This window comes from Sander lucioperca, chromosome 15, assembly GCF_008315115.2.
Source record: "Sander lucioperca isolate FBNREF2018 chromosome 15, SLUC_FBN_1.2, whole genome shotgun sequence".
Classification (NCBI taxonomy): Eukaryota; Metazoa; Chordata; class Actinopteri; order Perciformes; family Percidae; genus Sander; species Sander lucioperca.
The window spans coordinates 32,825,833-32,846,931 of NC_050187.1; the positions used below are offsets into that span (position 1 = coordinate 32,825,833).

At 39.6% G+C, this 21,099-nt stretch overlaps 2 protein-coding genes and 1 long non-coding RNA gene across 3 annotated transcripts; 1 reads left to right on the forward strand and 2 right to left on the reverse strand.

The window, feature by feature from the left end:
* Positions 1–4,124: 4,124 nt before the first annotated feature.
* On the reverse strand, positions 4,125–18,294 carry LOC116061696. Its single transcript, XR_004107778.1, has 4 exons — positions 18,285–18,294; positions 16,140–16,142; positions 15,085–15,093; positions 4,125–4,251 (listed from the first exon to the last, which is right to left on the reverse strand). It is a non-coding gene; the product is annotated as an uncharacterized LOC116061696 (long non-coding RNA).
* LOC116061695 (cytochrome c oxidase assembly protein COX20, mitochondrial) lies at positions 6,730–12,807 on the reverse strand. Its single transcript, XM_031316008.2, has 4 exons — positions 12,655–12,807; positions 9,681–9,795; positions 8,137–8,200; positions 6,730–6,966 (listed from the first exon to the last, which is right to left on the reverse strand). Exons 1-4 carry the CDS (start codon positions 12,685–12,687, stop codon positions 6,831–6,833), a joined length of 348 nt encoding a protein of 115 aa, XP_031171868.1. The 5' UTR covers positions 12,688–12,807; the 3' UTR covers positions 6,730–6,830.
* lhb (luteinizing hormone subunit beta) lies at positions 18,184–20,091 on the forward strand. The gene is made up of 3 exons (XM_031316007.1): positions 18,184–18,265; positions 18,901–19,019; positions 19,841–20,091. Exons 1-3 carry the CDS (start codon positions 18,184–18,186, stop codon positions 20,072–20,074), a joined length of 435 nt encoding a protein of 144 aa, XP_031171867.1. The 3' UTR covers positions 20,075–20,091.
* The last annotated feature ends 1,008 nt before the right edge of the window (positions 20,092–21,099 follow it).

Genomic DNA, 21,099 nt, shown 5'->3' on the forward strand with positions numbered 1-21,099 from the left:
AAGTTGGTCAAAAAAAGTGCCTCCGAACACACCGAAGCGACGCTGACTTGAGCGTACGTTCTGCACGTGCGCAAGATGTAAAGCGTCTCCCTAACAGCAGGCGGCGCTAATCTGTTTTGTCGGCCAAAAAATGAAAACCGGCAGCTGATTGGACGAACGTGTCACGTGGGTCTGGCTGCTCCAGAATTTCAAAGCCACACCATCATCGCGGCTCGTTCCGAATACGATCTCATATGTTATGAAGATAGTTCACCGAAACGTGTTTCTGAAAACATTTTAAAAAAGAAATAGGCCGCGCAGTTGCTGAATCTGTCTTCATTTCAGATCGACAAAGGTCAGTTTAAAAGATTTTCGTCAGATTTTGAGAGACTAGTCACGCTCATCCCGCTCATCATTTCCGGGTTAGCACACATTGAGTCCGACTGCCCGCCTTCCAATTTAACAAGTCAAATCGGCCCAAATGAAGGCCGACGGCTCCTCCGACTGACAACGGCACGGAACACACCGAACAGACTCGAGTCACCGACCTCGCCAGACTGCCCGACGGCCGATAATCGGGTTGGTGTGTCAGGGCCTTAACGCAGTGTCAATGACTACTCGTAAACTGGATTCAGTTTCAGCACTGTCAAATTTTACAGTTTGACTGCAGTTCATGAGCAGTCATTGACACTGCGTTAAAGACTCCTCATATCTGATTGGTTGTTTATCTTAGGGCACGGTGGAAGTAACATTTGTGTCCGATACTCACTCTCCTGTTTGCTCTGGTCTCTCTTAAGACAGATATGTGGCTGTTTAGCTGCTAAATGTTCCACTTTCTTTACCAGCGTGTCTCTAACTGTGTCTGATCGCAGCTGCTGGAAACAGGGTTGATGAGAGCAATGAGACTGACGCATACGGTAAGTGTGTCACAGCAACTAAACAATAAGCTAAAAGAGGCTAAAAAAAGAGAATGGTGAGAATTCACAACAGTTGATTTCAGCATTACCATAAATTTATGTTACTGTAATATAAAAAAAATTAGGATAATGCAGGTTTCCATTTCCTTTCAACACCATAGTTTTAAATATCCATGTCTGTTGAAACTGATTGCTCCATCTATATTTACTCATTATTTAAATGTTCAAGAAATTAAAATGTTGGATAGGTTTTTGTGATGTCTCCTGCTCAAAGGCCAGGTTCTTTTTTTAGCCTCTTTTTAGTGACCAAAGCAGAATGAATCATGTTGAACCATTATCTTACCTGCAATAAACGCTGAGTCAACTTTCATCTGCGAAAAACGCCCTCAGTTGTCATTCCACCTTGTTTTTGAAGACTTAACTGCTGAAAAACCTTGAAGTGATTAATCCTTTTCAAATTTAAAGTTCCCACAGAAACAACTTTACTGTCTGAATATCAATGGACATATTTAAGTCCTGGTTTGTGTGTGTTTGCGTCAGGTCTTCTTCGAAGCCATTTCTTGCAGTGACGAGCCTCCTTATCTTTACAGAGCTCAGCTGGCTGCTTTGAATGAGGATGTGCTGAATGTTCTCCATTGGTTTACATGGATCACTTTATGTGTTCATGATAATGCAGAGGGTGAATATTTGCATGAAAAACAGCTATCAATATACAGCAACAGCCTTTAACTGTAATTGCAAACATTAGCTAAGGTCATAAGGCGTATGACTGGTAATTGTTGATTTTATTTAGATATGCCAAATAATGATGTGAGTAATTATTGGTTGGACTATATATTTTTAGTATTATTTCAATTATTAGTTGTTGGCACTTGACGCCTAAACTGTTCATAGCAGCAAAAATGACAAGGGGAGGATACAGTTAGAAAAGAAAATCATGATAACAGAGAGGCCTGGTTTACTTCACAGGCTGTGTATTTGCGTCATTACATTATCTGGGTCACATGACTGATGTTTAAAGTGCTCATATTATGCTTTTTGGCTTTTTTCCTGTCCTTTATTGTGTCATATATCTTTTTTGTCCACGTAATAGGTTTACAAAGTGAAAAAGCCCAAAGTCCCCCCCAAAGGGACTTACCATCTCCAACAGAAAACACTGTTCACAAACTGCTCCAAACAGCTCTGTTGTAGTCCAGCCTTTACTTCAGAGACAAACGTGGTCACTTTGGAACACACGTTATAATGCTCACCTAGCTGCTAGCCCTCATACTCTGCAACTGACTAGCTAGCAGTGTACTGCGCATGTGTGACTCCCAACAAAGATGGAACAGAAGTGAGAGGTCTCACTCTGTAGCTACAACAGAGAGCTCAACACACAGGGTGAAAAGAGGAGCTGCAACAATGTGCAGTACAACAAAATATGGTGCTTTTTTTTAATTAAACCATGTAAACCTATTCTGATATAACCTCTAAATACAATTATGAACCTGAAAATGAGCATAATATGAGCACTTTAAAGTTAAATTTGTAATGAATGTAATTTAGGCGGTTCAGCAACAGCAATACAACAGCGTGTCTACGACATTAGCCGAGAGTGAAATCGCTCCCTCGTGATTTGTAAGAGCATTCTGCCCTTTGATTAGTTTTGATTTTAGTAAAGACAAGAACAGCTTAACACAAAATATTAAAACCTGATGGCATGTTTGAATTCATAACGTTTACAGAGGGTCGCCGTTTCGGTGGCGTTACGTTACAACACACTGCTTGCTGAGACCGATCATTTGTATGTGATTAGTTAAGGAGTACTATAAAATCCACTTCTTCTCACATATCACGGCAATAAGGCTGCAGAAATTAAACCAGGTTTCATCCTTTACTGTCAAACTGGGAAAACAACAAATACAATGGGATTAAGTAGGCTAGTTTAAACATAACCGTTGTGTGCATGTGATATTTTCTGATTTTATATTTGTGAAAGGCTAGGCCTACTTATTAGCTATAGGGCCCCTACAGTGTAATGTAATACAAGGTTAACCAGAGCTTTTCACATCTTGATCTTTACAGGCCACAGTAGATGGAGAGAGTAGCTGGAGCCTAAATGTGAAATGGAAAGCTAAAAGTGGGGATATTACAAAAAAAATCTGAGAAGTGCACAGGATGAAGAAAATAAGGGAAATGAAGAAGAAGAAGAAGAAGAAGAAGAAGAAGAAGAAGAAGAAGAAGACAGTGAACTGGAGAGACCAGGCGGGTCAGAGCAGGAGAAGACCACAGAAGGAGATGCAGAAATAAATGAAAGAGAAGAGGAAAAGGAAGAATTGACTGTGAGGGATGAAGAGGAGGCTGCAGATTCAGAGAGAGGGACAGAGGCAAGGAGTGATCAGGAGGAGGCAGATGAAGATGACAGGGAGGAAGAGGCCTGCAGTTACCCCTGGACCATATGGTATGTTTATATTCTCCTTCCATATAAATTGTAGTACAGTAGCATAACTGACAGAGAATAGAAATAGCTAAAACTGAAAACATGTCATTTCACTGAGTGACATGACATGTTTTCAGTTTTTAGCTATTTCTATTCTGTTGTACAGTATATGTTATAGGGTTAGATATGTAAATATGTACAAACAGTATATAAATAGATTATCTGATGCTGTTTTACAGTTTCTCTTGTTTGATCATAATTACTGATAAAATAAGACACATTCTATTCTATTTGTCTTATTATATCAGTAATTATGATCAACCAAAAGGTCAAACAAATTGTTGGAGCTTTTCATTGTTTTTTTTTTATTGTTGGAGCTATTCATTGTTTTGTTATATATAATAATTAAATATTTATTTATTTAATTTCTGTTTTGCTTGAATCATACAGCTACATAAGCTTGTTTATATCATTAGTATTTTTATTTTGGTTATTTTTATATCTGATAGTGCTTTTGTTTTGAAAGTACCATGCAGCCATAGCCACCAGGTGAAGTCTACATGTAGGTGTGATCAGGTATGTGGGAGGTAGACACCAGGGAGGGCTGATGGTTTTTTTTAGAGCCTAGAGACGCCATTGTTCCTTTGTTTGAAATGTTTCTTAGCTGAGAACTGGATGAATAAACCTCCCAAAATGCCCTCTCTGCCTGGACAATGAACATTTTTATCTCTGTGTAAGGCTGAGCGTACAGTTTGAGGCTGTGCAGCTGCTGCGCAGCCTCAAACTGAGCTTGACGACGTACATGTGACGTGAGCAACCTGTCTGAAGGTTGTAAGTCTTCTGGTAGCTGTGCCAAGAGAAATCTCAATCATTCCCAATCTCGCAGAGACGGAGAGCGTGAGTAGGAGCTGTCCATGAGCGTAGGAGCAGGAGCAACTTTTGGTAAGTACTGATTCATTATTTTGTCATTTTGCATAGTATTTATTTTTTTAAATATAAGGTAGATTTGTAAATAAATAAAGGAACAACGTTAACCGCGATTGAGACTGAGATGGGGTTTTTCCAACGGGACTGCTGGTACACTGCCACTGTTGCCTTGTAAATGACAACATCCGGACTCAGACGGTATTTTTCTCTTTTTGTTTTCTATTGATTTTATTTCTTGTAGGCAATATGAAAGAGAAAATGAAAATTAAAGCATTTGAAAAAAAAAAAAAAATTAGCAAGAAAAAAAAATAAACTGTATTTCAATTTTATATGTTGTATTTTAAAACGAAAATCAACCAACCACTCGTTTTTTGTTTTTTAATACCCACACAGGTAGCAGAGTAAAAAGTCACATAACACCAGATTGGAGGTCCAATAAGAAGTGTGGGCCTGTTTTGTGGCTAGAGGTAAAAGGAACGAATGCTGAAGGAAGGTCAGTCAATTTATTGCAGAAAACTGCTCAGGATCTTTCAATTTAATAAAGATCTCCCTGAAGATTCTTTGATTCAACAAACCTGCCTAAGAAAATCCACAACAATATCAATGCATGGAAAGACAAGTCTGATTGGTTTATCTGTATCTGTGGTCGGGTCTTACACACATACTAAAGTTTGATTGACACATTTTGGGCAAATCATTTGGAAGAAATCTTGAAAATCATGTTGACTACTCCTTAACGATTGGGTCTGGAAACTGGAGGTTAGTTAGGATCAATAGAGGAGACAAGGATGACATATACGTATATATTCCCCATAAAATGAAGTATTTATATATATATATATATAGAATTTGCAGGAAAAATGTCCCGGATACCATGAGTTGTGAAGTGGGGCAAACGTCTGAAGTGTTTTTCTACTCAGCGTTACTCGACACAGAACCTTAAAAGGTTAATGCTATGTTCTGACCTCCAGTTTGGATTATTTAAACTTTGTTACTACGTTTTACAAAGCTACAAGAAGTATAAAGGCAACCTATTTGACCATATAGGTTCCGATTACAGCAGGTTTAAAACTGGACCCATGTAAGATGGCCGCCATATAGTTCCATACCGGAATGGCAAGTCATTATGACACGCCCTTGCCACTTTTAATTCTACAGTGTATGTAAAAACCCAGAAAAGAAAACACAGAAGTCTTCTTCACACAAATCAAGTGGTGATAAAGGAGAAGTGCCGCTATCTGTTTAAGTTGATTTAAACAAAAGTGAAGCTGATCAACGTAACGTTATAAAAGATCCTACTGGTTATCAACAGGTGCTGGTTCTGTAATAAACGATGATATTCTGCAGGACCTTCAGGCTTAGAATTGTTTTAATATTAGCATTATTTGCTGTAATGTAATTTCATTTTTAACAGACAGTTGTTAACCCTAACCCTTATTAGAAGTTCCATGATTCTCAAAATCCACAATATGATTTTACTTACAATTTTTAAAGTCATGAATCGATTACATTTTTATACAGTAAGGGCGGAACTTCAGAGATTAAAAGGAAAAACAATGAAGTTTGTCAACCTATGTTGTAATCAAGGCTAATTTAAAATACATTTTACACCAGTATGAACTGGTTTAAGTTTGGTTAATTCTTGAGACGAGATGAACTGGCGGGCACAAGTGGCGCAGGGTGGTGCTGATGGAGTGGCACAATCACAGGGTGGATGTAGTGACACCTGCTGCTGGTCAGACAACTGTGCACCAGACCTAAATAAAGATAGACATGTAGCAGACACATTTATCCAGGCTGACTTACAGTAAAATCTGTTTATACTCCAGGGGCCTCATTTATCAACCGTGCGTACACACAGATGTGTTGTGTATGTATGTAATGCGTAAGAACATTGCCACGCAAAGTGTGGAATATACCAACTTGTAGAATAGCGATACTACAAATAAAAAGCATTTGAGAGTGTTACAGTATGCATTACGCAATCAACATCCACATACAGTATGTCCTGTGTTTCTTTTTATTCGAAAACACTCAATTAGCAACGTGATATCATGACTTTGCGTAAACATACACGCCACTTTCCTAAAGCCAAGTGGCGTGTTATCTGTACGCATTTTGAGCTAACCGCAGACGGCAGACTAACAGCGGACGGCAGTTGGTTGCGTGTCACTAAGTAGCGGTAGATCTGTGTCCAGAACAAACTTCATCACAGCACGTCATGCATCACAGGGTTTAAAGGAGAGTGAGAATTTAACTTGTACAGTAGCTTGGTATATGTTGATGGAACAACATTCAAAATAACCACTTTGTGTTGTTGTTTCAGGATCAGGATACCATCTAGGAACAACAGCTTACTCTTCAGTCAAAAAGTCCATATGCGGGGGGGTCTGGAATAGGAGATCCAATGCTTTGGATTTGCTGTATCCTACGTTGTCAGACAAAACAAAAAAGCAGCAAAAAAAAAAAAAAAAAAATGGATTTTAAGTTCTTTCCACATTTGTGCAGCAAAAATCAGTCTTTTGAAAAAACTGAACGTTAAGTCTTTGTATGGCCCTGACGGCGTCCTCTCTTCTTCCCCATCAGGGTCACGAGGGCCCTGGTGCTCCAGGTTTGTTTGTTGGGTCTAGAACGGACCCCTCGTACACTACCTTGTTCTTGATGCCGTCCTGGATCATCCTCTGCTGCACACGAAGCTTAGCGTTGTTCATCCTGCAGTAAAACCTGGAAGGGGAGACAAGGCAAGGCAGCTTTATTTGTCTAGGACATTTCAGCAACATGCCATTTCAAAGTGCTTTACATAAAACATTAAAGAGCAGTTAAAAACAATAGAAAATATAAAAACAAGTAATACAAGTCCTTATGATGCTAGTGTGGGACAATGTAGCCGTTGCTATATAGACGTAGTCCCACATGAAATCCTTCCATAATCCCGGTCTCACTGGACTTACTTACTTTTTAATTCTCATTATATGCACACATCATACAGCTCCAAATTTCAACAATGTAACTTCAGTAACAGTTAAAAATATAAAAAACAGATAAAATATGAGAAAAAAGGTTACAGTGCAGTATAAGAAGTGAACAATTATTTAAAGAAAGGCGGCATCAAAAAGAAAAACTAACTAGAGAGGAAACTGCTGATGGTAGAGCTGGGCGATATGGAGAAAATTAAATATCACTTTATTTTTTACCAAATATATCGATGTCGATATTGCCGCGATATTGTAGGGCGTGTTTTTGGTGCTTTCACAAAAAAAATGTACACATTAAGAATTGTGATAAATAATCATCAGCAATGTGGATACAATGACGTGGTGAAGTGGTTAAAGACAGAACAGCTAGAACAGTCTGGTAAGTTCAGGAAATAACATTACTTTACTGTAATGCAGCCTTTAAAAGCAGGAAAAGACAACACGTGTTGTATCACGTTCTTGGCAGTGGCGTCTGTGGCTACAGCGGTTGCCTACCAATCGGATGGTTGGTGGTTCGATCCCTGGCCCTGCAGTTCCCTGTCGAAGTGTCCTTGGGCAAGACGTTAAACCCTGAATTGCTCCCAATGTGTGTGGATGTTTATCTGATGAGCCAGTGGCACTTGTGTGGCAGCCTCGGCCATTAGTGTATGAACGTGTTTGAATGGTGAATGGAAAACGTGAGTAGTCATTAAGACCAAAATAGGGCTATATAAATACAGTCCATTCTAGTCTCATGTATCGATGTCGATAGTAAATACATATATTGCACAGCCGTAGTTGATGGGTGTTTGTAAAAGATACGTGTTTTTCTATTTATGGTAGGTACAGTATGTCAGAAATGCCAGCAATAGTTTGTTCTGATCGGAAGGTGAAAGACGGACAAGAGAAGGATGAGTTGCCAGTCAACGTAAAGACCTACCAGGACCCGAGTGTCGTCAGCATAAAGCCTGCAAATCCCACGTCAAAAGACCTCTTCACCCGACCTGCGGACAACAGGACAGACTGCTGCTGAGATTTCAAGGGGTACACGGATACAATTCAGAAATCAAACTAACTAAAAGAGACATCGGAAATGTGTATGTTGGTTGTAGTCCTAAAGTAATCTCTTTGCAAAAGTTTGCATTTCTCAGAGAAAAGAGAAATCAGCCCTTAAAGCTTTAGCGCGTAACTTTTTGATATCAATAAACGTCCGTTACATTCCAGCCATTGCCAAATGAGTTGCTACAAAGCTAATTAAGACTATTATTTGCCTTTTCCCCTTTTAGACATTATGTCCACATTACTGATGATTATTTATCTAAAATGTAAGTGTGAAGATATTTTGTTAGAGCACCAATTGTCAACCCTAGAGTATCGCCGCAATATCGAGAGAGGTATTTGTTCAAGAATATGGTGATATCTGATTTTCTCCCTATCGCCCAGCCCTAGGTTATTGTGCAAAAAAATTCTGTTTTCTCTTCTAAAGATCTTCTAAATTATTGGACATTCTCTGAGGTGTACACATTTTCTTGTATGCTTAATTAACACAAAAATGATGTTTAATTAATTAAAGTTATTACAATACTGATAAACTAGAGCTTGGTATTGCCAAGGATTTCCCGAATCGATTCCGATTCACAAGGACCCAGTTACATTTACATTTCCGATTCCATGTCATTCAGTTTAGGGAAAATTCAGTTACAATACCAGTTTAGCTTGGATATAAAAGAGATTCTCAGAGAACTTCTGCTGTAAATTGTACGAGCAAGACGCAACCCTCAAATACATTTTACGATACACCACGTTAATGTCTACATTAAGAACTGACCCCCAAAAAGTTTGTTCAAAGTACTTTTTACTTATACTTCCATGGTGAAAAGTCATATATTAAAAGATAGATTTCGGAATTGTATTAATGGATATCAGATCACTCACACAAAGATAGATTTTAGTTGGAGAATTGATTATTTTAAACCAGCCCTAAGATAAGCAAAAAACGTACATACATCCCTTGTCATCAAGCTTTAAGTGAGTCACTGTGGAATATTTGATTTATACATTTTATTATCCTAAGTTGTAAGTCTTGGTAGTGAAGTTAAATCACGTGAACATTGTCAACAACAAATGGGTGCGCTCCCTCCAGCACCAAACAGGAAGCAGCAACAGCTAGTCGGTGTTGTTTATGGTTGCTATGGCGCCATGCTAAGCTAAACGCTAAAGAGGGAAAGTTGTTGAAACCACTATGAAGCGTGTCATCCAACGGCGGATAAACGCAGACCTCTGGGTACTGTTGCTATTCATCTGCACGTACGACAGAACATCAGCAAACCTCCCCTTAAGTTACCAGCTAACGCTAGCTGTAGCTAGCTAGCTTGGTTACATTTTTTCAAAACGTTTGTCTTTAGATGTGAGATGGTTATCTTTAGATGTGAGATGGTGTCGTCTGTTCAAAGTCTTCTAGTGTATGGTAGACATAAGACTCACTAGTGGCCAGAAAGTGTAGCAGGCCAGCAGCTAGCGAGCCCCCAGCTCCATGCAGGATGGCGTCTCTGGCACACGGAGTGTTCTGGACATCCAGAATCCCCAGCAGCCGGAAACCCTGAAGGACAGACAGGAAAGACAAGAAGAAACAGAAGAAAAGCTTAAATGTGACTTATTTTCTCTTATATTAAAGTGCTCATATTATGCTCTTTTTCAGGTTCATAATTGTATTTAGAGGTTATATCAGAATAGGTTTACATGGTTTAATAAAAAAAATCATATTTTTGTTGTACTGCACATTGCTGCAGCTCCTCTTTTCACCCTGTGTGTTGAGCTCTCTGTTTTAGCTACAGAGTGAGACATCTCACTTCTGTTCTATCTTTGTTGGGAGTCGCACATGCTCAGTACCTAGGTAAGGACTACTAGCCAGTCAGAAGCAGAGTATGAGGGCGTGCCCTGACAGTACCTATGTAAGGACTACTAGCCAGTCAGAAGCAGAGTATGAGGGTGTGCCCTGACAGTACCTATGTAAGGACTACTAGCCAGTCAGAAGCAGAGTATGAGGGCGTGCCTTGACAGTACCTAAGTAAGGACTACTAGCCAGTCAGAAGCAGAGTATGAGGGTGTGCCATGCTAGCAGCTAGGCGAGCATTTTGACTTTGGGTTTTTTCACTTTGTAAACCTATAACATGCACAAAAAAAGATATAAGACAATAAAGGAAAGGGAAAAGCCAAAAAGCATAATATGAGCACTTTAAGTGATATTGAGACATACCGTGAATTACCGTGCAATAGTTACAAAGACACATATCATCTGTATCCACAGTTTTTACACATGATTGGACGTGATCTTGTCTTTCATTTATTGTTGACTTAATTATAGTGTATTATAGGGATGTAACGATGCATTGCGAATCGGTTAAAAATCAATATGTGTAAAGATTACAACACGTTGCGATAAAAAAAAACAACTAAATTAATATTATTACCCTCTTGAGGCTCCACCTCGGCACCCACCGCCCAATCAGGGGGTAGCACACTAACAATCCGCCCCCTATAAAGTCCCAGTACATGCGTTGCTCTTCTCGCTTTGACACTCAACAACAGTCAAGACCAGCTGGGCTTGTAGTTAAGGGGCTTTCATAGAATGGAGTTACATAACTACTATTTCTATATTGTATATGCTCCGCCCTCTTAACAGGCTTCGCTATTGGTTAAAAACCTTAAGGCGAAGGCCGTAGGGATGAGATGTACACCCAGCTGGGCCCAAACCGACAGTAGTTCAAACCCAACCAACAAACTTGAAAAGACCTTAAATAAATAATCCAGCCTGTGAGCACCACCTGCCTGAGGGTCTCGCACTGGACTAACACACACACACACACACACACACACACACACACACACACACACACACACACACACACACACACACACACACACACACACACACACACACACACACACACACACACACACACACACACACACACACACACACAAGCTGGGTATTTAATAATAAACGCATAATATCTCATAGCCCTTATTTGATAGCTCCTTGACTTCTCGGTCCTCAGACGAACAGGAAGTAGTTCTGGCTCTCCTTGGACAAGGCCGTCTCAAAGCTCTTATTTCTGCCCCGAGGAGCGAGCATCGAGGAGGGATCAACGAGGAGCTATAAGCGAGGATACACGAGAGCAGCCTTCACGGAAGCCGTGCAGCTGAAAGCGTTGCTAACTCCGCCCAAACAGCTGACGTATACACTTCAGAGAAAAGGACGTCTCATCCCTCTGAAACACACTTGCTCGTGTCCTCTCTCCTCTCATGATTTCCTCCGTCTCTTCCACGCCTCCTCGTGGGATGGACTAAGAGGCGAGGAAGGGAGGCAAGTGGAGGAGTCGAGGAGGCAATTTAAGGGTTATGAGATGCATCCCATGGAACCAGCACTGGAATTGTTTGTTTAAAAAAGTGGCAGACTGAGCCTATACAAAATGTGTATTGTATTTGCATATACAATTTGTTTAAAATGAAAACAAGTGAAATTAATAATGAACGTGATATTTTATGTGATGGGATATTTTATGTGACGTCAACAATATCTTTGGAATTACATAATGTTAACTCGAGATAACTCACAGCTAAATTCTATTGAAGTGTGTGCTCGGTAATGTTATCTGTTAATGTCAACACACAACTCAGACGGCCACAGATTTGTGAAATAAATGATGACATTTACAACCATTTTGTGTTTGCATGTACGCAGCTTTAAGTTGTGTATTAGCTGAACGCAGTGGTTTAGTGGCAGTTTAGTCTAATGTATTGTAGTGGGTATACTGTACTGTACTGTATATAAATATATTGGCCTACTGTATATGGGCCAGAATCCTTTGGGGGAGGGGGGCATGTCATAGTGGGGGGTCTGGTTGTCCTACCCCAGGGTTATTTTGAGCGTCAAAAACTTCATTCCCTGCATTCAGATAACTTTTATTCACCAATTTACGATGGAAATACTTTAATTTTGCCTATGCAAAGAAGAAAAAACACATGACAATTCAAAATATATCAAAATTATTATGGAAAGTATGTTGTTGTGGGTCAGGTATACCGTATACCTGACCCACAACAACATGTATACCGTATACGTGCAGTTTAGTGTCCCAAATTTCCCAACAATGTCCTTAATTAATTATGAACCTGCTAAGTGCTAAACCACCTGTGCTACCCTAACCCTAACCTCAGACCCTCATCATTTCGGACACTAAACTGCACGTATGCCGTGGGTCATTGGGCATTTTTAAGTGGGTATATGGAAATCCTAAACCTGCGTATCACGTAGACTACACCACGTTACGTCTCAATAAGGTACCGTTAAGGTGAATGAATCAGGTTATCCGTTTGTTGACCTTCTAAAAACGCCTCTACCATTTAAAATGCTTTCTTACACGTAGCTAGCGTTACAGTTACACGAGGCGCTTACCTTGGTCTTGCTCTCCTGCTCTTCTCCTGCCATCCTGTACCGCCGTGTCTGTCCTCTTCTGCAAACACTGAATTTATCTCCAATGAAACCGTCACGTAACAATCACAGTTACAACCATATTTGTCTCAGCGCATGCGCAGTACCTACCAAATGGGTCCGTCCGCTATTAATCGCCGACTCGAAATTTGAACACGGTTGATGTAGACAGTAGTTCCTCTATAAACTGTGAATTTTAAGTTTTGTCTAAAGTTGTCATCCTTTGAAAAATAAATGAAAAAAGTGAAATAGTTAAACGATTATGTTTGCTAGATTGCAACAACGTTTGTGTGAATTGTGTATTTTATTTTATTTTATTATATATATATATATAAAACAACAAAATAAAATACACAATTTTACAATTTTACAATTATACAATGAATTGAACAGATCAAATCTGTGTTTGTAAATTTATCATTGGATTTAAATTGTTTAAGTTATTTCTTTTTATGGGGTTACTGTTGCTTCCTATTTAGAGATGCAATTACATGTGTTGCACCAAAAGAAAAGAAAAAAAGTCTTACTATAATATAATTACATGAAGTATATGAAGTACGTTCTAATATGTATGTTTTTTTTTCCTCTCCAAATGAGGAATTACGCAAACTAACAAATCCTGCAATATAAGTGTGCCTATTTAATATTCATTGTAATTTTATATTTTATAACATGTAAAAACCCAGCATAAAAATACAGTAAAACAGTAACATTAGACAATTTATTTCATATTCTAAATACAAGCTACAGTTGGTTTGCTGTACATGTCTCTTTGCTTCTGCAACCCAAACTTCCACCCTGTGATCTACCAAGTTGTACACTGTGATCCAGACAATAGATGCGGAAAAGAAAAAGTTTGTCACAGGAAAACTGAATCATAGTGTGTGATCTTAACCCACTTAAAAAAACAACAACCTTCATTCTCTATGACCAGCTCAAAGTCATGAATGAACCATGTCAGGAGGAAGTCAGCGTGTCACAGTGATCCCACACGGATAAAAACAGGATTATTTTACCGGCAGCAGCAGATTACTGACAGTCCTCATCCTGCTCTACGGTCAGGATGAAACTCTCGACCACACAGAAAGATTTCCACAACAGGCTCTTCTGACAAATACCATAGTGTGTAGGACAGAGATTCAAATATTTTTTTGTATATTGTATGTTCCATTGTCACCTCATGTTATAGACATATTGAATATACAAACTGCATTTAGGGCATAATGAAGGCTTTGTCGTGACTGTCGATAACAGACACATTTTGGCTCAATTTCTTGTGTTAAACCATGGATGTAAGTGCTCATATTATGCTTTTTATTTTTTCCCCTTTCCTTTATTGTGTTATATATCTTTTTTTGTGCACGTTATAGGTTTACAAAGTGAAAAAGCCCAAAGTCCCCCCCAAAGGGACTTACCATCTCCAACAGAAAACACTGTTCACAAACTGCTCCAAACAGCTCTGTTGTAGTCCAGCCTTTACTTCAGAGACAAACGTGGTCACTTTGGAACACATGTTATAATGCTCACCTAGCTGCTAGCGTGGCACGCCCTCATACTCTGCTTCTGACTGGCTAGTAGTCCTTACCTAGCTACTGAGCATGTGTGACTCCCAACAAAGATGGAACAGAAGTGAGAGGTCTCACTCTGTAGCTAAAACAAAGAGCTCAACACACAGGGTGAAAAGAGGAGCTGTAGCAATGTGCAGTACAACACAAATATGGTGTTTTTTTGAAAATTAAACCATGTAAACCTATTCTGATATAACCTCTAAATACAATTATGAACCTGAAAATGAGCATAATATGAGCACTTTAAGAGAACAAGCTAAACTCTATATACGAGTGTATATAACTAACCATTTTTCTCTCTTCTAAGCTTTATTAACAGTATACAGGTAATCTTATTACCTGGGGGGTTGAACCCAGACCTGGGTGAAAACCAGGAATCCTAACCGCTAGACCATACAGGAGAGTGACAGACACTATTAAGAGTGTCAACACCAGGGTTGACACTCAGGGTTCAAAATTAGCACCATCTACCAGCCAAATGCTGGTAAAATATGCAAGTGGCTGGTAGATTTGCTTCACTCACCAGCCCAAAAAAAAACAATGGTGATCTATTCAGTAGTCTATATCCACAACGTTCCACCTCCGGGATTGCCCCGTTGCCGCCGGAAATTCTGCTGGATGTCCCTCATTTTCGGCCTGATGTCTGTCACCTTGCGCTTTCTTTGTGTTGGCGTTCTAAACTCTGGTGGATTTATGAGGACTATGGTTAACTGCTCCTCAGATCTCTGCAGGGTAAATCCAGACAGCTAGCTAGACTATCTGTCCAATCTGAGTTTTCTCTCACACGACTAAAACAAGTTCCTTCCTGAGACTATTTTGCAGAAACACCGTTGCTCTGTCTGGTGCTTAGCAACGCCCAAGACAATTAATGGCAATAAACCAGAGCACATTTTTCTCCCATCCTGGGATGCTGTGCGGACCAGCCAGACCCTCCTTCGCAGCGCTGAGGAGGAAGGTCTGGCAATGCGAGACTACACTATATTGAGTGGCTGGTAACATTTAAACATTCACTAGCCATTTGGCTAGTGGACGATAAAGTTCATTTTGAACCCTGTTAGCATGATCATTTGCCCGTTGGCCCATAGAGACACTATAATTCAATCAAAGAGAGATAAAGCGCCATTCTGTTGGACCTGTTCTGGACACACAGAATGTAGGTCACACAGATAGAGAGGTCTGTGAAGGTGCGTCGTCTAGTGGACATGTTCGAGGACAGCAGCTTCAGAGGACTTGGTAGGGCAGGTAAACCTGGTAGCATTTACGCCTGGAGAACATTTCATACAATTACAGGCATTAAAGCATGCGTCACATAAGATGAAAAATAAACATATCAAGGGCCATAGGCGCCGATTTATGTTTTCCTCCATGGGTGCTCACGGCGCACGCCCTTTAAAAAAAAAAAGTAGTCAAAAAATGTTTGCATTTCAGAACCGTAGGAAATGGACAGCGGCACACAAACACACATGCCTATTAACTCGATAATAAAGCCATAAAGTAGTCTATCTTTTAACTCAGGACAGCGCCACTTCTCACAAATACAGATAGGATTGGCAAGCAGGGGGACTGACAGCATCATAACCAATCACACTATGACGACGCTCCACTTAGCACCAACTGCAATGTTTAATTTTAAATGAATGTAAACTACTGGCAGTCTGGCACACTGGGGTGCTCAGTATTTTCCGTGGGTGCTCGAGCTCCGGTGCGCACGGTATCGGCGCCTATGTCAAGGGCTGCAACCAGGGTTCAAAATCAGCACCATCTACTAGCCAAATGCTGGTAAAGTATGCAAGGGGCAGGTAAAAAAAAAAAAATGGTAATGTATTGAGTGGCTGGTCAAATTTGAACATTCACTAATCATTTGGCTGGTGGATGAAAAACGAACTAACGATTATTTTAATTGTCGATTTATCTACCGATTATTTTGTTGATTAATCGATTAGTTGTTTGGTCTATAAAATGTCAGAAAACGGTGAACAATGTGGATCAGTGTTTCCCAAAGCCCGAGATGACGTCCTCAAATGTCTTGTTTTGTCCACAACTCAAAGATATTTAGTTTCCTGTCACAGAGGAGAGAAGGAACTAGAACATATTCACATTTAACAAGCTGGAATCAGAAAATTTGTAACCCAAACCAAACAGTTGGTGATTAATTTAATAGTTGACAACAAATCTAGAAACTATTACCCCGTTTACATGTACATGGTTATTTTGAAAAACGGAGACATTTCCCTTCGATTGTGCCCTTCGTTTACACGCAAACTGAGAATTCTCCTCTGAAAACGATTCTTTCTAAAAACGAAAGTTTAGGCAGTCGAGGAAGTGAGGAAGAGAAGAGAGAGGAAGTGATTCGTGGCTGTTGTTGCTATTTTCGGGATTCTGATTGGCTAACGTGGGCTTGAGCTTCTCGTTACACTGCCACCTACAGGTTTGGCATGATCTTGACGGCATTGACGGCATATATACACGGGTACGTGTAAATGAACACTTTTCTGAAAACTGCCAGCTGTGCACGATGTTATTTTCGAAAACGGAGAGGTTGAAATGTCCGTTTATGAAAATAGCCGGCCACGTGTAAACGTAGCATATGTCTATCTCACACCACAAATGTTATTTATCAGCATTATTATATACTATCTTTCTTAACTGTCGCCTTTTATTGCTCTACAATTATTTTTTTTCATTAACCCTTGTTGCTTGTGATTCCAATTCTAAACTTTACAGTTCAGCTGGTACTGACCCTACCACTGCTCCTTCTAATACTGTATAATCCTGGCATGAGTGTAACAGGATGTAAAAGTGATACGGAGAGAGACTAATCCTGTTTAAATCAAGATTAAAACTGCCCTATGTTCCCCCCCTTTTAACAAAAACAGGTAACCAGGGTTGACATCCAATATGAGCGAGCTTCATCCTGGAAACCAGGCCCCTCTGTGCCGAATAAAAAGACTGAGCAGCACACCCGGCCCCAGCACACTGCCTGCAGACACCAGAGAGGTACGTCAGCCTCCTTTACACAGACAACCACCTGTCGACTTATTCAATTTATCACACTGTTTTTTTTTAATTCATTTATGTGTTTTAATGTGGCAAACGTGTTTTAGAATAATTTGAATCCTTAAAAGAAATCATATGAACTGTATCATTAAACTGTACTTCCTCTTTTTTAAATCTTTGCTGGTTTTGTTTTGTTTAATTTTAACTTTCTTCTGGTTCTTGGTGGGGTTTGATTGAGTTTTGCAGCTGTTATCTGTGAGCTTTTAATTTCAATTTGCATGTATAAAAAGTAGAAACATGTGCAATGGACTCAGACGTAAACGATTACCGGGAAGATGTTGAAAGAATATTGCAATAAAGTAATAGAAAAAAACTGTATGTCGTGTCGACCTGCAACTTTTTGTTTTTCTGAGTCAAAATTTGAAATGAAAACTCTTTGATCAACGTTTTGGTCGTCTTTTTTGACACTTTTGTGGCTTTCCCCGATGTTTTTGTGACTTTTTTCAAAGTTTGTCGACTTTTTCTGAGCGGTTTGAATTTTTTTCCCCAAATTTTTTGTCACTTTTTGGACATTTTGTCACTTTTTTCAAAATTCTTTTATCAATAGTTTTTTCTTCAAATGCTATAAAATTGACTAAAACACTCAAATTCAATGAAAGTAGTGAAATGATCATTTATTTAACTTGTTAAGAGTGTTGTATGGAACCATCCACTTTATTTTTTTGGACACTTTGTTTGAAATAAACCCAAATTTCTGATGTACAAACTTTTTGAAAATGGGTCAAACTTGACCCGAGGACAACAGGAGGGTTAAAAAAAATAAATAAAAGAAAAAAGAAAAAATGTGTGTTGTGTGTTTTTGACGCTTTAAAAGAGGCCGTGAGGACTGCAGTTATCAATGTAACTCACCCACTTTGTCTCCTGCAGGATGATGGCTATACAGGTCAGAAGAGTAATGTTGACTTTGTTTCTGGGAGCCTCATCTTCAATTTGGCCCCTGGCTCCTGCAGGTAAATAAAACAATCCGACATATTTAGTTATAACGGCTAAATCATTTAAAATTGTATTGTACTTCAAATCTTTGAACTTTATCAACATCTTTTTGGTGACCACTACTCTATATCCACGACGTTCCACTTCTGGGATTGCTCCGGTGCCGCCGGAAATTCCGCTGGATGTCCCTCTTTTTATCTGGATGTCAGTTACCTTCCACTTTCTTTGTGTTGGCGTTCTAAACTCCGGTGGATTTCTGAGGACTATGGTTAACTGCTCCTCAGGTCTCTGCAGGGTAAATCCAGACAGCTAGCTAGACTATCTGTCCAATCTGAGTTTTCTGTTGCACGACTAAAACTACTTTTGAACGTACACGTGTTCCACCAAAACAACTTCCTTCTAGAGGCTATTTTGCAGAGGCACCGTTGCTCCGCCCGCCGCTTAGCGCTGCCCAAGACGATTGTGATTGGTTTAAAGAAATGCCAATAAACCAGAGCACGTTTTTCTCCTATGCCGGAATGCTGTGTGGACTAGCCAAACCCTCCTCCTGCCATGGAGGAAGGTCTTGCAATGCGAGACTAGGTGACCACTGACTGAACTTTTCTCCCCCTACATGAAAATCTCCCATTCCCATCTCACCTTCCATTTCCAGCGGCCTTCCTGCTTCCGTCCTGCCAGCTCATCAACCAGACGGTGTCTCTGGAGAAGGAGGGCTGTCCAAAGTGTCACCTAGTGGAAACAACCATCTGCAGCGGCCACTGCTTCACCAAGGTAGTATCAGAAATAGTTTTGAAGGATGAACCCTTGTAACCCCTGTCTCTGCTCAAAGATTAAACTTATATTTCATTTATATGAAGTGAAACAAATGAGACTGATGCACACAACATTTAAGGCAAGGCAGCTTCATTTCTATAGCACACAACGAGCAACAAGGCAATTCAAAGTGCTTTAAATAAAACATTAAAGGTGCAGTAGGTAAGAATTATAAAACTAACTTTCTGTCATATTTGCTGAAACTGACCCTATGTTCCAGTAGAACTACATGAAGCAGGTCATTTAAAAACAAATCTGGCTCCTCTGGTACCACCTACAGACTGTTGTGCAATTTGCAAAAATCCACCGCTCCCTGTTCAGATGCACCAATCAGGGCCAGGGGGGGGTGCCTAACTGCGTGTCAATCACTGCTCATGCACACGCATTCATTCTCCCTTGTGGGGGTAGGGGCTTAGGAGACCGTTTTGGGCTTTAGTGGAAAGGGGGGAGGGACTGAGAAGTTGTTGATGTTAAAATTTTTTGGCTAAATCCTGAATCTTCGGAAACCTACCTACAGCACTTTTAAAGAGCAATTTAAACAATTCAAAATATAACCACAGCTAAAATAAAAGAAGATATGAGAATAAGACAGATATGAGGTAGTATTAAGTGATGAAATGAATAATAAACTAAATGTGACTAAATAGGAATGTGGAATAAAAAGAATCAAACCTGAAATTAAAAAAGCAAAAAATAAACATAAACCAAGAAAATAAAAAAGGAAATGAATGTCAACATGTTGTCTTCCATGACTTCCCACTAAGTCTGCTCTCTTCCAGGACCCTGTCTTTAAGATACTGTTCAGCAACGTGTACCAGAATGTGTGCATGTACCAGGACTTCTACTACAAGACCTTTAAGCTCCCTGACTGTTCTCCCGGCGTGGACCCGACCGTCACCTACCCCGTGGCTTTGAGCTGCCACTGCGGCCGCTGTGCTATGGCCACGTCTGACTGCACCTTTGGGAGCCTGCAGCCCAACTTCTGCATTCATGACATACCTTTCTACTACTAGTCTCCAGAAATAAAGCACATTAAAACACACTCTAGGAACTGGGTGAATGTTTAGCATCAAGTGATCTAAATAAAGATTGTGCCATTTACCAGAGCAAAGGAATTGTTTCTATGTGCAAAGAACAAATAACCACATTAAACACTTGTTGATGTTCAATGTGGGTACTTTGGTTATCAACCAGACGTTTCCTGCCTGTTTCCATCAAGTACGCAGCGTCACTCTTATGAGTGTTACATTACACCAGACATGTAAGATCTGAGTCACCTTTAAATACATGATTTGTATGTTTTTGGGAAACAGTGGTGTGCAAGATTAACTTTGTTATTGGGGTTTTAACACAGGTGAATTGACAGAGGTTTTCTGTAATAAACTGTATAATTGTAGAAGTTAATGCACAGTTACATTTGAGATAGGTGTTTTGGTCTATTACAATAAAACTAAATTAAATCTATGTATATTTCACATTATTTCAACAGCATTTCAATGATGCAGTTCTGCTTTAATTATCCAGTGTTGGACTACAAAGGCTGCACCTGCTGGAAACAAACAGTAGTAGAATGGATATGCCTATTACAATTGTATCAAAAAAGCGAACATAAAGCAATAACAAAAACATCAAACCAAACATTGTTATGTAGCTCTTAAAAATGAAAGACCAGACCATAAGTTTCAAGTTGATTTCATTTATATAGCACTTTTTTGATGCACAAAGTGCTTCAAAAAGACAAAAACATATGTATACAATACAAGCATAAAACACAAATCTTCTTGGCCTTGTGAACATTAACAGACTTCTTGACTCTGTCACAAACTGGCTCAGTGAACCACAGACTCGCTTTTCGGCAAAGAACCGCCCTACTTTGCATCTGATTGGCTAGAACTCGTTTCATTGGTAGGTGGAAGTACAATGATTGGTTAAACCCAGCACATCAAACACAAATCCCATGTGGACTTTTTAATTATTTATGGTTTTCTAAAATAGTCATACGGCGGAAATCTGGCACCAGGTTGGAGTACTTTAAGTC

Bases quoted from the DNA above. Each gene is read 5' to 3' on its own strand.
- LOC116061695 (XM_031316008.2), bottom strand. From the start codon at position 12,687: ATGGCAGGAGAAGAGCAGGAGAGCAAGACCAAG. The intron at 8,201-9,680 runs GTGAGTCTTATG...TGTTGTCCGCAG, and splicing joins GCTACACTTTCTGGCCACTA to GTCGGGTGAAGAGGTCTTTT. The intron at 6,967-8,136 runs GTAGGTCTTTAC...CTCCCCTTCCAG, and splicing joins CTGACGACACTCGGGTCCTG to GTTTTACTGCAGGATGAACA.
- lhb (XM_031316007.1), top strand. From the start codon at position 18,184: ATGATGGCTATACAGGTCAGAAGAGTAATGTTGACTTTGTTTCTGGGA. The intron at 18,266-18,900 runs GTAAATAAAACA...TTCCATTTCCAG, and splicing joins TTGGCCCCTGGCTCCTGCAG to CGGCCTTCCTGCTTCCGTCC. The intron at 19,020-19,840 runs GTAGTATCAGAA...GCTCTCTTCCAG, and splicing joins GCGGCCACTGCTTCACCAAG to GACCCTGTCTTTAAGATACT.